Source organism: Lithobates pipiens, unplaced genomic scaffold (assembly GCF_037356315.1).
Source record: "Lithobates pipiens isolate NorthernLeopardFrog02 unplaced genomic scaffold, aLitPip1_a1.2 Scaffold_13, whole genome shotgun sequence".
Lineage (NCBI taxonomy): Eukaryota > Metazoa > Chordata > Amphibia > Anura > Ranidae > Lithobates > Lithobates pipiens.
Genome location: NW_027507718.1, coordinates 184,584,514 through 184,599,143, shown reverse-complemented (window position 1 = coordinate 184,599,143; position 14,630 = coordinate 184,584,514). Strand labels below are relative to the sequence as shown.

General features: G+C 43.5%; 1 protein-coding gene across 1 annotated transcript in view; it reads left to right on the top strand.

Moving 5' to 3' along the window:
- Positions 1 to 14,630, top strand: part of UPF1 (UPF1 RNA helicase and ATPase) — a 185,672-nt gene that overhangs the window by 34,176 nt on the left and 136,866 nt on the right. Inside the window, exon 3 of the mRNA XM_077475960.1 lies at positions 4,969 to 5,058. Coding sequence (XP_077332086.1) covers positions 4,969 to 5,058 — 90 coding nt within the window. The remainder of the gene's footprint in view (positions 1 to 4,968; positions 5,059 to 14,630) is intronic.

Genomic DNA, 14,630 nt, shown 5'->3' with positions numbered 1-14,630 from the left:
CAAGCTTGCGTGCAGAAGTGAATGAATACGTGAGTAGCGCCCGTATAGGAAAGCGGTGTTCAAACCACACGTGAGGTATCGCTGCGTTAGGTAGAGCGAGAGCAATAATTCTAGCCCTAGATCTCCTCTGTAACCCAAAACGTGCAAACTGTAGAATTTTTTTAAACGTCGCCTATGGAGATTTTAAAGGCTAAAGGTTTGTCGCCATTCCATGAGCGGACGCAATTTTGAAGCATGACATGTTGGGTATCAATTTACTCGGCGTAACATTATTTTTCACAATATAAAAAAATTGGGCTAACTTTACTGTTGTCTTATTTTTTTAAATTAAATAAATATTTTTTCCCCAAAAATGCGCTTGTAAGTCCGCTGCACAAATACGGTGTGACAGTATTGCAACAACCATTTTATTCTCTAGGTTGTTAGAATTCCTAAACTATATATATATATATATATATATATATATATATATATATATATATATATATATATATATATATATATAAATATTTTTTTTATTCTAAGTAAAGGTGAGAAGATGGGCCGGCAGTGAAAGCTCCATTAGCATTGCTGGCTGTTATACCAACAGCCACCACTAGATGGCGCCAGATTACAGAAGACCTCAAAGCCGCAGCCTCAATTGGCGCGGCCCAACGCGATCACGCCGTGGGGGGGGGGGGAGACAGGATACCCTAGGCGCCAGGTCACTAATTCTAGTCGCAAATGCGACCTGGCGCCCGGGGTTTGTCGAGCCCTGCCTTTGTATATTTATTAAACTTGATCTATCCTGACCTGGTGGTGCTTTTTTCTGTTTGTTTTTACATGACTTAACCATGCAGCCCATCTTTCTTCAAGTGCCTCCTTATTGTGCATCTTGAAACAGCCACACCACATGTTTTTGAGTCCTGTATTTCACCTGAAGTTATTTGTGTTTTTTTTTTTTTCTTTGCATCCAGAACAATTTTCCTGGCAGTTGTGGCTGAAATTTTAGTTGGTCTACCTGACCGTGGTTCGGTTTCAACAGCACCCCTCGTTTTACACTTTTTGATTAGTGTTTGAACACTGCTGATTGGCATTCTCAATTCTTTGGATATCTCTTTATATCCATTTCCTGTTTTATACAGTTCAACTATCTCTTTTCCCCCAGATCCTTTTGACAATTATTTTGCTTTCCCCATAACTCAGAATCCAGAAATGTCAGTCCAGCACTGGATGAAAGATGCAACAGTCTGTAAGGAGTTCCGAAACTCGTTTTTTTTACTCACACTCACTATAAAACAGCTCACAGGTGAGGATGGCTACCTTTTTTAATAGCCATTCAAATAGGGCTGAAACGATTAATCGATAATGAAAATTGTCAACCATTTTCATTATCGATTAGTTGGTCCACACCATGCGATCCGTGAAGCGGTCCATGCCCACGGCCTTAGGAAAGGCCGCAGCTTTGGCCTAGCTCCGGAGCGGGTGGCCATCTTGGTACACGCGGCGGCGAGCCTGCGCGCTGACGTCGCCACCAGCGCAAGTTGTTCAGCCTGTGTCAGCCCAAGTGAAGGAATTTTGGAGGAGTCACGCTGGATGCCTTGCTTACCGCATTCAAAACTTCTTTTATGCAGGTACCACTACATCTATTACCTAATCTAACCTAATAACTAACTACTAGCTATCAGATCAGGGGTAAGGAACCTTTTTGGCTGAGAGACATGAACACCACATTTTTTAAAATGTAATTCCATGAGCGCCATGCAATATGTTTAAAACCTATTTTATTTTTTTAAATCGACTAATTTCAGTTATAACTGTAATATCCACATCTCCCCTACGGTTGTCTGCTTGCTTACCACTACACAGGCAGGCAGATGCACGAGCAGTTGAGGCGGGCGATGACGTCAGCGCGCCGCTCACCTAGGCCGCAGGGTGTACCAAGATGGCCGCAGCTCCAGAGCTAGGCCGAAGCTGCGGCCTTTCCTATGGGCTCAATCCACGGATCGGCACACCGTGCAATCCGTGGATTGAGAGGTGAGAGCCAGATGCAGCCATCAAAAGAGCCACATCTGGCTCGAGAGCCATAGGTTCCCTACCCCTGTATTAGTAGTTATTATCTAATCCTATCTAAGCCTTTCCACTTGCTCGGCACAGCCACACTGTTTATTTAAATAAAAGGTATAACACTATCTTCCCCCCCCCCCCAATAAAATGCAGCTTATTACAAGCATAAAAACATAGCATATCACTGATTTGCGCCAATAGGCATCATCCCGGGACTCATCACGGCGGTCTGTTTGGAGGAACTTTGATCGTTGGTGAAAATCATCAGCGATATGCTATGTTTTTATGCTTGTAATAAGCTGCATTTTATTGGGGGGGGGGGGGGAGATGGTGTTATACCTTTTATTTAAATAAACAATGTGGCTGGGGGGGAGGATAGTGTTTTTTTTGTTTTTTTGTTTTTTTTTGCCGATCAGAAACTTGATCCGATCTGTGACTCTGATCCAAGGAACGATCCAATCCGTGAGTTTTTTGATCCGTTGCACTCCTAGTCCGCACCTCCCCCCCTCCCCCTCTGCCGGTCCGTTAGAATCCTGTGTCCTGCGCATGCACCACGTCCACATAGCTACGCCTGCTCGCGTTCTCCACCCAGCTGACGTCCCGCCAGCAACGCGCCTGCGCTGCTTTCAGCTCCTTCTCCCCCCCCTCTACCCAGCAGCCTTCCGATAGACCTGCCACAGAGCGCAGGTGCGGCAAGCCCTCGCCAGCCTGCTTTCCAGCTCTGTCGTGGCTGGAGGTTGTGCTCTGCACATGCGTGCATCCATCTCCCGGCTTCGGGGTGCCCTTCAGGCCATTTGGAGGAGTCGGCCGAGTCACGTGTGGGGGGTCCGGACAGACTCTGCCCCACACCACCCGGCACACCGAGGAGGAGCCGCTGTCACCATGAAGGGGTGAGAGAACCCGAGGGGGAGGGGAGCACTGAGGAGGTGGGGCAGTGTCCCCATGTGAGGGGGGAGGAATGTGTCATCTATACTGGGAGGGACTCGTGTGTGTGTGTGTGTGTGTGTGTGTGTATGTATTATATGTAATATGTAATATATATATATATATATATATATATATATATATATATATATATATATATATATATATATATATATATATAAAAAATTTTTTTTATTATAGTCCTCATTGTATGAATGATTGAAATACTTGTATAGCGCACAATGCAGACTGAATCGCCTCTAGGCGCTGTGGCGAGCTTTGATCTGCTAAAAGAGGAAGGTCTTGAGTTTTTCCTAAAAGCCAGGTGATTTTCTTGTATACTTTCTATGGAATAAAGAGGGGGGGGGGGTTTATTATTATTCCCTATATATATATATATATATATATATATATATATATATATATATATATATATATATATATATATATATATATATATACATATATATACATATATATACATATATATATATACATATACACACACACACACACACACACACACACACACACACACACACACACACACACACACACACACACACACACACACACACACACACACACACACACGTATGAATAAAGCAGGGAATCTGACATTCACCATACTTTCTTTGTGTAATTCTCCCTGCCCCATGTGCGACGCATGGAGAAATAGTACCCCATCATTGGTGTTTTATTCTGCAGTTTGAGTGTAACACTTAGTTTTTTCATTATTACTTTTAAATAAATGGAAAAATGGCATATTACGTTTTTATTTTATTCGTTCAAAAAAATAATCGGCCGATTAATCGATTATGAAAATAATCGTTAGTTGCACCCCTTTGTCTCAACTTGTATGCATGTTATCGGGCCAGAATCACCGGGGTATGTAAACTTTTGATCAGGGTCATTTGGGTAGTTGTCATTTATGGTTTAAAAAGCGTAAACACTGTTGATTTGATAATGGCTTCAGCCAAACATCGACCATGAGTGAAAGATGTTTGTGTTGTTCATGTTCTCTGAAAAAATGGCCAAGAAATAAATTCTGCCAGGGTAAACTTATGCGCACAACTGTATAATGCATGCAGTGCTAGAAGACTATTAGTACATATTTTCATAAACTGTGTGCAGGTGTACCTGGAAGAATTGATGCTGTCTTTAAAGGCAAAAATCCTCTTTGGTTTTTACTTCTGTTAGCTTACTTACACTGACCATACACTATATGAAAAATCGTCCAAACCCATTTTCGAAAAGCGTGGGCAAACGATAGTGCCATCATGTAATGCCCGATAAATAGTTCAGTGGACATAAATAATTCAATTGTTCTTCTTTTTTAATTTTTTTACATATACCTAGTACAAACAGTTCGGATGGGAAACACATTAACATTCAATTTTATCATTCGTTCAGCAGAAAATGTCCAAATTTGTCCCTGGGGTTGTTTTTTTTTGGGGCTCAAAAACGCCTGAAACGATTATAGATTTTTGTGCCCATTAACTGGCTGAAAAACAAACTGGCCAAATGGCTGAATTTCAACCTTTTTTTCGTCTAGTGTATAGACAGCATTTGTGTGTTTTTGTGGGTGTATGTGTGTATATATATATATATATATATATATATATATATATATATATATATATATATATATATAAACATTTTTGAGATTTATGAAAAATTTTTTTTTTTTTTTTTTTAAAGCATTCTTACTTCACAGCATTTCTTCACATATGTCTAAAACTTTTGCACAGTACTTCTATGTAGATAGTTTAGCTACTTGGAGCATTTTTCTGTTACTATTTTTAATCTGTTGTGACCCACTACTTTTTTTATGCATGGTTTCATTCAAATATCTGTGCCTAATGCAAACTTTATTTTTTAGAAATGGTATTTGGTTTTGTATATTGATATAGCCAAAGTAACATTTTAGATACATTTTATTTAATTTTGCTGCCAAAAATGTCAATTGCAAACCTAATGCTGGATTTCTATTTACAGCTACTGTGGTATTCATGATCCTGCTTGTGTGGTCTACTGTAACACAAGTAAAAAGTGGTTCTGCAATGGACGTGGAAACACCTCTGGAAGGTAAGTTGTGTTTTGAGGTCTGAATGTTGTATGTTGGTATACTATCTTACCTTAAAATGATTGTCATGAAGTCATGTGGGCTGCTATTAATTTCCATTTTTCGAGAAAGTGAATTCCCTGGCTGTCATGCTTTGGCTTCAATGCTTTCTGAGTTTGTCTTGGAACGATTTATATTCTGGAATATACTGCTGCTAATATATAAATAGCATGTGCTACAGGAGAAGCAGGTACCTCTGAAACTCTGTAAACCAGGGGTTGACATATTTGCTTTGAATTTAGGAGCCAGTTTTTTTTTTTTTTGAGTGGTATGGATTGTCAGCTCCTGGGGTAAGGGCACTCATTTTCACACCCTATCCCTAACTCACAATGGAGCACCCAGTCAATAACTCCATTGAAACACCGTTATATCAGGGTTATGGGCTGACCAGAAAGAGTAAGGCTGGCAACAGATGGAACTAGGTGGCACTGGCAGGTGGCACTGGCAGGCACGTGGAACTGCCAGATGGCACCAGCAGGTGGCACTGGTTTGGAACTGGCAGGTAGCACTGGTTTGGAACGCATATATCCCCTCTCCATTGCTTGTCAGTTTCACACACTTAGCACAGTGCCGCTGAGTGTGGAGGAGGACGGCAGTCAGTGTTAATGCTGCTGCATGTCTGGGGCATCAATAGTGAGTGGGCTGGTGGCAGCTTAGGCGCCAGGCTGCGATTTCTGGTCGCATTGGCGACCTGGCGCCTGGGGTTTGTCGAGCCCTGCTATAAACGGTAATGAATTTGCAAATTTATGATGGACAGAGTATCCAAGACATGTGAGAAGTCAATCTACCTAAATTAAATTGATTAAATTCAAACTGTAGCACTGAAGTAATTTGTTTTTCCACAGTAGCGTGACAATCCCTCCATCTTCGGTCTAACTAATCACTCTCACCTTATGGCGTTGACCCCTGAGCAAACAGGTGGTCAAGCAAGCGGGTATCAAAAGGGTTAACGTGCACCATAAACTTCTCTCACGTCTCCTTAGATCTCAGCAAGGAAGCCAGGTCATGGGTAGAAAAGATCTAAGTGCTCACCACTTAAGTATAAGATTTAATTTTTGTGTTCAAACACAAACTACTCACATAATGATGATTAAAAACACAGCATGTAAAGCCAAAAATTGTGTTAATTCCATAGGGCAGCAGTGGGTGACGTCATGCTTAGCTCATCCTCCGTACGCGTTACGTTCATTCAGAACCTCAACATCACCGGACTCCTCCCCCTTCCCTTCGTTGGCAGATGGAGGCACTTGGGGAAGGGGTGAGGAGTCCAGTGACGTCACTGGATCTCTGACGGAACTCCCTGAAGACTCGGAAGCCAGAGGAGAGGCGAGTAGCGATCAAAAGAATTTCGCCCGATCAAAAAAAAATGATCGATCGAGGAATTAATCTTTAATTTCCACAGTTCTAATATATATATCTAGTGTGGGCTTTTCTGCAAGTCAGTGGGATTCCCATTATGGGGTATCTCAATGATCTTCTGTGGGAGCAGTTGAGAGATGGCCTCAGGGCGAATGTGCAACAGTTGATGCAAGTCCATTTGGACTTTGGCAATCAAGAAGTCCACTCTGAAGCCATTGCACTACAACCTGAACGCTGCCCTTGTGTGTTTCTCTAACCCAGGAAAAGCTTTAGTCCAAGGTACCAGAGCTGAGTTAGAAAAAAAGCATACAGGTCACCACTTCCACGTCATTTAATCTTCCAAGACATGCAGTTGGTAATAGAAAATCACCACACCCCCCCTCCTTCAAAATCACATCTTGTTGCTTTGCAGCTTGAAATGAAGACAGGTTTTTGTTGTATCCAGCTGTTTACTCAGTGCACCGTATACCACAAACATGCCAGAAAATGTAAACCAAAATTTAAAAATCAAAGTTGTAAAAAAGATCACACCTTCCTTAAAAAAATAAATTGTAAACTCAATCAGGTGTAGCTAATCACCACCTCAATGGCACACACAGCCATTTGACTTTTAATTGTGATCAGCTAAGCATGAAAAGAACTTTCCTGGAGCATGTCAGTCCCCGGTAAAGTAACTGAAGCAAACAATCAACTATGGGTGGCAAGGCACTGTCAAAAGATCACCAGGATAAAGTTGTGTCAGGAGATGGATACAAAAATTTTTTCCAAGGCTTTATCAATGCCTAGAAACACAGTGAAGTCTATTAGGAAGACACGGAAGGTATTCAGTACAATGCAGACCCTCACTGAATCAGGACATCACTCCAAACTGGAATAAAGAGCCATGAGGAAACTGGTCAGAGAGGCTACCAAGAGGTCTATAGCAGTGATGGCAAACCTTGGCACTCCAGATGTTCTGGAACTACATTTCCCATGATGCTCAACTACACTTCAGAGTGCATGAGCATCATGGGAAATGTAGTTCCAAAACATCTGGGGTGCCAAGGTTTGCCATCACTGGTCTATAGCAACTCTGAAGCAGTTTGAGGAATTTGACAGTGTGATCATTGTGTGCATGTGACAAATCACAAATGCTCCACAAATGTTGCTTGTAGGGGAGGGTTGCAAGAAAAATGCCACAAAAAAAAGGCCACATGCAGTCATGACTGAGCTTTGCTAAAATGCACCTTTTTGAAAAATCTGAGGCCATATGGAAAAATTTTATGACCATGAGAGACTAAAATTGAATTATTTGGCCTCAACACAAAATGTCTGGCGGCAATCTATCCAAATACCATTCCTACAGTAAAGCATGAAGGTGGTAATATCCTCTTATATGGGGGTTTTTCTCTGCAGCAGTGACAGTAGCACTGGTCAGGATGGAAGGAAAAATGGGTGGGGGAAAAATCTAATTCTTGAGGAAAATCTGCTCTCTGCCAGAAAGTTGTCAATGGAAAGGTTTACTTTCTAGCATGTCAATGACCCAAAGAACACAGCAAAATGACCACACAATGGTTGAAGGAGAAAAAGGTGAATGTCCTTACATAGCCCAGTCAGAGCCAAGATTTAAACTAATTTGATGGTTTGTTAAAAAAAAAAAAACACGTTATACTTAGCACCTCTGTGCTTTTGCACAGAGCGCCCCTGATCCTCTTCTGGGGTCCCCCGGCGGCACGCCTGGCTCCTCCACCACATCGAGTGCCCCCATTCGCAGAGTCGCATTCCATGAGCGCACTCGTGGGCATGCTCCTGAGTCACTGGATTTAATTGACAGCAGTGGGAGCCAATGGCTCCTGCTGCTACCAGTCTGTCCATTGAGGACCCGAGGCAGTGGCTGGAGCTGCTGGGCTTATTGTAGTCACTGGAAAGATGGGGTTCAGGTAAGCAAAGTGTTGCAGCTCTGCCTCCCAGAGCCCCCACAGAAGTTTTTTCACCTTAAAGCGGGAGTCTGCCGGGAGTTCCGCCGTTTTTTTTTTTTTTTTTTTTTTTTTTAAAGCCAGCAGCTACAAATACTGCAGCTGCTGACTTTTTTAAAATAAGGACACTTACCCGCCCAGCGCGCCCGCGATGTCGGCACCCGAAGCCGATCTCTCGATCATCTCTCGGGTGCTGCCGCCGCCATCTTGGGTATGGGAATCAGGAAGTGGAGCCTTTCGGCTTCATTTCCCGGTTCCCTACTGCACATGCACGAGTCGCGCTGCGCAATAAGGATGGTCCCGCTGTCTCTGGGATCCGCGTGTTTCCCATCAGGCAGCGGGGGACTTTTGGAAAGGGGCGTAGATTCTGCAGAATCTACGCCCCTTTCCGCAGTTAGCTATGCCGGAAGTGGGTGCAGATACCTGTACTGTACAGGTACCTGCACCCCCCTCCCCCCTGAAAGGTGCCAATTGTGGCGCCGGAGGGGGGGAGGATTCCAATGAGCGGAAGGTCCACATTAGGGTGGACCTCCGCTTTAATGCATAGAATGCATTAAAGCCGAGTTCCACCCAACCAGGACCCAGGGTGTGCGGACCCAGCAGCTATCTAGCCAATGATTTTGCTGTTTAAGGGGTGAGGTCACATACACGTAGCGGCTTGCCCAGATCCTATCTCATTGCCTGGTGTTGGATAGCTGGGTCCCGCCCACCCCTGACATCCAACCTCAATTTTGACAGCTCCTCTCTCTCCATACCACGGCGCTACTCTGCCAACAGAGTGTGGAGAAGGGAGGAGGAACCCCCACGTTCCTTCTCCCTTCTCCACACTGCTGGCAGAGGTTTGGCCAGTGTTCAATATTGGCCGATGCCGGTTTCTCCAAAATGGCCAAATATTGGCCGATATATTGGTCAACCACTAATGTGGATGCTGCAGACGCTAACTCTTGAAGTAGAAACTGGAAGCAGAGGGGACCTAAGCATTTGGGTAGACAGAATACTGATGCAGGATACTAGCATTGGCATTGTATATAAAGCTTTTGGCCAGCTGAGCTTGACCTCTGCAAGCTCTGATACTGTGATAATGAGGTCCCATCAAGTGTCTTGTCCCACTTAATAAATTAACCACTTACAGACCGGACCATTTTGCTGGTCAAAGACCAGACCACTTTTTTTTTTTCGGCACTGCGTCGCTTTAACTGACAATTGCGCGGTCATGCGTCATGGCTCCCAAACAAAATTGACGTCCTTTTTTTCCCCACAAATAGAGCTTTCTTTTGGTGGTATTTGATCACCCATGCGGTTTTTATTTTTTGCGCTATAAACAAAAATAGAGCGTCAATTTTGAAAAAAAACACATTATTTTTTACTTTTTGTTATAATAAATATCCCCCAAAAATATATAAAAACATTTTTTTCCCTCAGTTTAGGCCGATATTCTTCTACATATTTTTGGTAAAAAAAAATTGCAATAAGCGATTGGTTTGCGCAAAAGTTATAGCGTTTACAAAATAGGGATAGTTTTATAGCATTTTTATTAATAATTTTTTATTTTATTTTTTTTACTAGTAATGGCGGCGATCAGCGATTTTTTTTTTTTTTTTTTTTTTTTTTTTTTTTTTTTTTTTTTATTGTGACTGCGACATTGTGGGGGACACATCGGACATTTTTGGGACCATTGTCATTTATACAGTAATCACTGCTATATAAATGCAGTGATTCCTGTGTAAATGGCAGTGAAGGGGTTAACCAGTGGGTGGCAGTGTAGGGGTTAAGTGTTCCTAGGGGTGTGTTACTAACTGTGGGGGGGGTTGGGCTTTCATTTAGTGAACACTGATCTCTGCTCCAATCACATGGAGCCGAGATCAGCATCACTAGTTGCTAGGCAGAATGGAGAAATGCTGTTAACACGGCATTTCCTCCATTCAGCCGTCCCGTGAGACGATTGTGGGTATGCCCGCAGCGATCGAGTCCGTGGGACCCGCGACTGGACTCACGGGCGTCCCGACCGGCACACGAGCGCGCCGCCGGCGGTGCGCTCGTGATGGCAGGGCAGCATTGAAGATTGGACGTACCTGTACGCCAATATGCCTGCCCGTGCCATTCTGCCGACGTACATCGGTGTGCGCTGGTCGGAAAGTGGTTAAACGGGATGATACAAAGATAAATCCAAACAGTGCACCTACAAGGAATTTGAGTCCAGCCTCATATAATTCCGGGAAAAGGGCACAAGTCCCTTTTTGGAGCTTCCACTGCCTTGCTAAGAAGCTGAGGTATGTTCATTGGGTTGGCTTTTCTTCTAGATTAAGCCAATGGCAAAGGAATAGAGCTTAGTTTGTGTTTGGGGGAGAACAGTCCTACTATTTAAGTTTGCCCAGACCTTGTAGATGAGCTCCTCAAATCTGGTCTGCTGAGGGAAGGTCTTGCAGCCTGCATTTGTATTGCCTGCTCTTTTAGCCGTGAGAGCAAGTGTCTGTCCAGATGAGTGCGGATACAATCCACTCGTGTTTATCCAGAATGATAGAGTGCCATGCTCGATATCATCCTGTGGTGACCCTGATCCTTAAAGGGTTGTGCCATAGAGAAAGCAGCTGGTTAAAAGAAGTATGGGTTTCTGTATTTTTTTGTTTTTTTTGGTTTGTTCTAGGTGGATGCAGAATCTGTCCTCGGCACCTCTACACTGAGAACCAAGTGATCAAACACTGCACATCAGCAGAGAGCTGACTTCAGCCTGCTCTCTGGAAATGGGTCATAGGAATGTAAATGAACTGCACTCTGTGAGCCATAGAAGTACAGCCAAACGATCTTTGGCTGTACTCTAATCGGCAGCCAAGCTGTCAGGATCTAACTTCTCTAGAGAACTAGGGAAACTGGTACATACAGCTGGTTTGCTGGTAGTTTTTGTATTCAATTCTCCATGACGGTTGAGTAGGCCTCCGCCATGAAAAAATTGCCAGCGGGTGCTGCAGATTGCTCAGAAGTGCAACTGGGATGAGGACCGCCCATAACAGGGCTTCCAGCGAGCTCACTCAAGTTGTATAGCGCTAGCTAAACCTGCCAATATAAATGATTTGCCAACAGTGATGTAGTGTGAATAGGACACACATGCGTTGTGTTGAGCTGCATTTTAAAAGTGCTCTAAAATGAAGATCAACAGACAAGTGTGCACTTAGACACTGCCAGAATTTAGAAGGGTCCTAGCTCAACTATGAACACCCATGATGGGGGTACTCATGTAGTTATCACAAAACAATAAAGAGCGACCAGATTTCCACCACACACCTATGTAGCAGTGATTGACCACCCCATGCCACTCCTCTAAATCAATGAGGCTACTGCCGTAACCAAAAAAACAGCATACAAGAAAATTATACTTTCCAAGGGGGATCGGAAAGAAAGGAGACCTCCCCTGGAAAGAGAGACGGCTACTATGGCTGTAGTGGGCAAATATGGGAAAGGAATAATCAATTTAGAGTTATATTTTATTAAACATCAAAGCTACAACAGTCTAACATTACTTAGTCACTAAGGCTGTAGTAAGCTATTCTTGCAAAAATATCAGTGACACACTGAAAATGCATAAAAACATAGTGCACCAAATAGACACCAACAGACAATAGACTTGCATATAACGGACCGGGCACCTCCATTACCACACATGCATTGAGATCCTGCGGACAAACCACCAAAATAATAAAGTTGATTAATATAAAGGAAAAACAATGCATGCATTGCCCCTAGGGTTGTGGAAACTTAAATGAAGAGTGAAGTTGGATATAAATGCCTGTTACTATGTATAGTCTCCAAAATGAGATGGCAACTGAGTCCTCTTAGAATAACACATAGTTGCATGCATGTGCAGATGGAATTTCATCAATAAGTTCCTGAAAGTGCTGTTACATCCGGAATGTAGTCCATTCATCAATGGGAGACCAGATTATGTGTGGCGCGATTGCTGATAAGGTACTTGATGACAGCTGGCAAGTAAGGTGTCTTCGTTCAAATTGAAGCGGATAATACAAATATTATAAATGTTGGCTACCCTCTACCTCCATATGTGTTGTCATCATTAGCCCAAGAACAGTCATATATGGTTATCCCACTCCAGGGAGACCCCCTAGGCTGTACCGCTCATATATAACACAAATGTCTATCCAAAGATGGCAGTCTATTTAGTGATTTTCTACATTGCCGCTTCCTTGTATTATCCAGCAACACTGGCCAGTGGTTGCTGTATCTCCAGTAAGTAAAAACAGCTCCTCTGCGTCCTCGTTCACACAGGGGATCAGAAACAGGATGCTATTCAGTATACCATACAGCAGGGGTAATGAATTAAAATTTAAGGAGGTCCGGTCGCCAAAATTTTCTTTGGGCCGAGGTCCGAATCTCAAGTCTGTGCTATGACTCAGAAAGATTGTAGTCACTGTATATCTATCAAAAACATGAGAAATGTACAATTTCCTTAGCATTTCAACAATATTTATTGTCAAGTTTCAGTTACAATATTAAACATGTGGACAGTTAGAACTAGGATAGCTTTACATTTGCTCTTTACACCGGGTGTCCCCATCACAGTGCCCCTTTACACCGGGTGTCTCCATCACAGTGCCCCTTTACACCGGGTGTCCCCATCCCAGTGCCCCTTTACATCGGGTGTCCCCATCCCAGTGCCCCTTTACATCGGGTGTCCCCATCCCAGTGCCCCTTTACATCGGGTGTCCCCATCCCAGTGCCCCTTTATATCATCGGGTGTCCCCATCCCAGTGCCCCTTTATATCATCGGGTGTCCCCATCCCAGTGCCCCTTTATATCATCGGGTGTCCCCATCCCAGTGCCCCTTTATATCATCGGGTGTCCCCATCCCGGTGCCCCTTTATATCATCGGGTGTCCCCATCCCGGTGCCCCTTTATATCATCGGGTGTCCCCATCCCGGTGCCCCTTTATATCATCGGGTGTCCCCATCCCGGTGCCCCTTTATATCATCGGGTGTCCCCATCCCGGTGCCCCTTTATATCATCGGGTGTCCCCATCCCGGTGCCCCTTTATATCATCGGGTGTCCCCATCCCGGTGCCCCTTTATATCATCGGGTGTCCCCATCACGGTGCCCCTTTATATCATCGGGTGTCCCCATCACGGTGCCCCTTTATATCATCGGGTGTCCCCATCACGGTGCCCCTTTATATCATCGGGTGTCCCCATCAGGGTGTCCCTTAACAAAATGTGCACATCAGGGTGTCCCTTAACAAAATGTGCACATCAGGGTGTCCCTTAACAAAATGTGCACATCAGGGTGTCCCTTAACAAAATGTGCACATCAGGGTGTCCCTTAACAAAATGTGCACATCAGGGTGTCCCTTAACAAAATGTGCACATCAGGGTGTCCCTTAACATAAAATAAGGGTCATGCTGATGGGCACATTTTATATTATGGGGCACTCTGATGGAAAACAAAATGTGCCCCTTAACTTAAAATTTGCCCAAAGTGCCCCTTTTAATATAAAATGTACCCATCAGTGTTGCTCTTAAAATAAAATATGCCCATCAGCATGCCCCTTAACATGAAATAAGGGTCACATTGATGGGCGCCTATTATGTTAGGAGGCACTCTGATGGACAAATTTTATTTTAAGGGGCATGCTGGTGGGTATATTTTTAATGTGCACATCAATGGGCACATTTTGTTGTGCCCCTTAACAAAATATGCCCATCGATGTGCACATTAAAAATATACCCATCAGTGTGCCCCGTAAAATTAAATTTGTCCATCAGAGTACCCCTTAACATAAAAGGTGCCCATCAGCGTGACCCTTATTTTATGCTAAAGGTCACTCTGATGAACACATTTTATTTTAAGGGGCATGCTGATGGGTATATTTGTAATTTGCACAATGCTGGGCTTTTTTTTGTAAGGGGCATGCTGATGGGTATATTTTTAAGTGCACACTGATGGGCATATTTTGTTAAGGCGCACCTTAACAAAACATGCAAATCAGTGTGCACATAAAAAATATACCCATCAGCATGCCCCTTACAAAAAAAGCCCAGCATTGTGCAAATTACAAATATACCCATCAGCATGCCCCTTACAAAAAAAGCCCAGCATTGTGCAAATTACAAATATACCCATCAGCATGCCCCTTACAAAAAAAGCCCAGCATTGTGCAAATACAATATACCTAACAGTCTGCATGATCACTAATGTGCCCACATACCTCAACTACA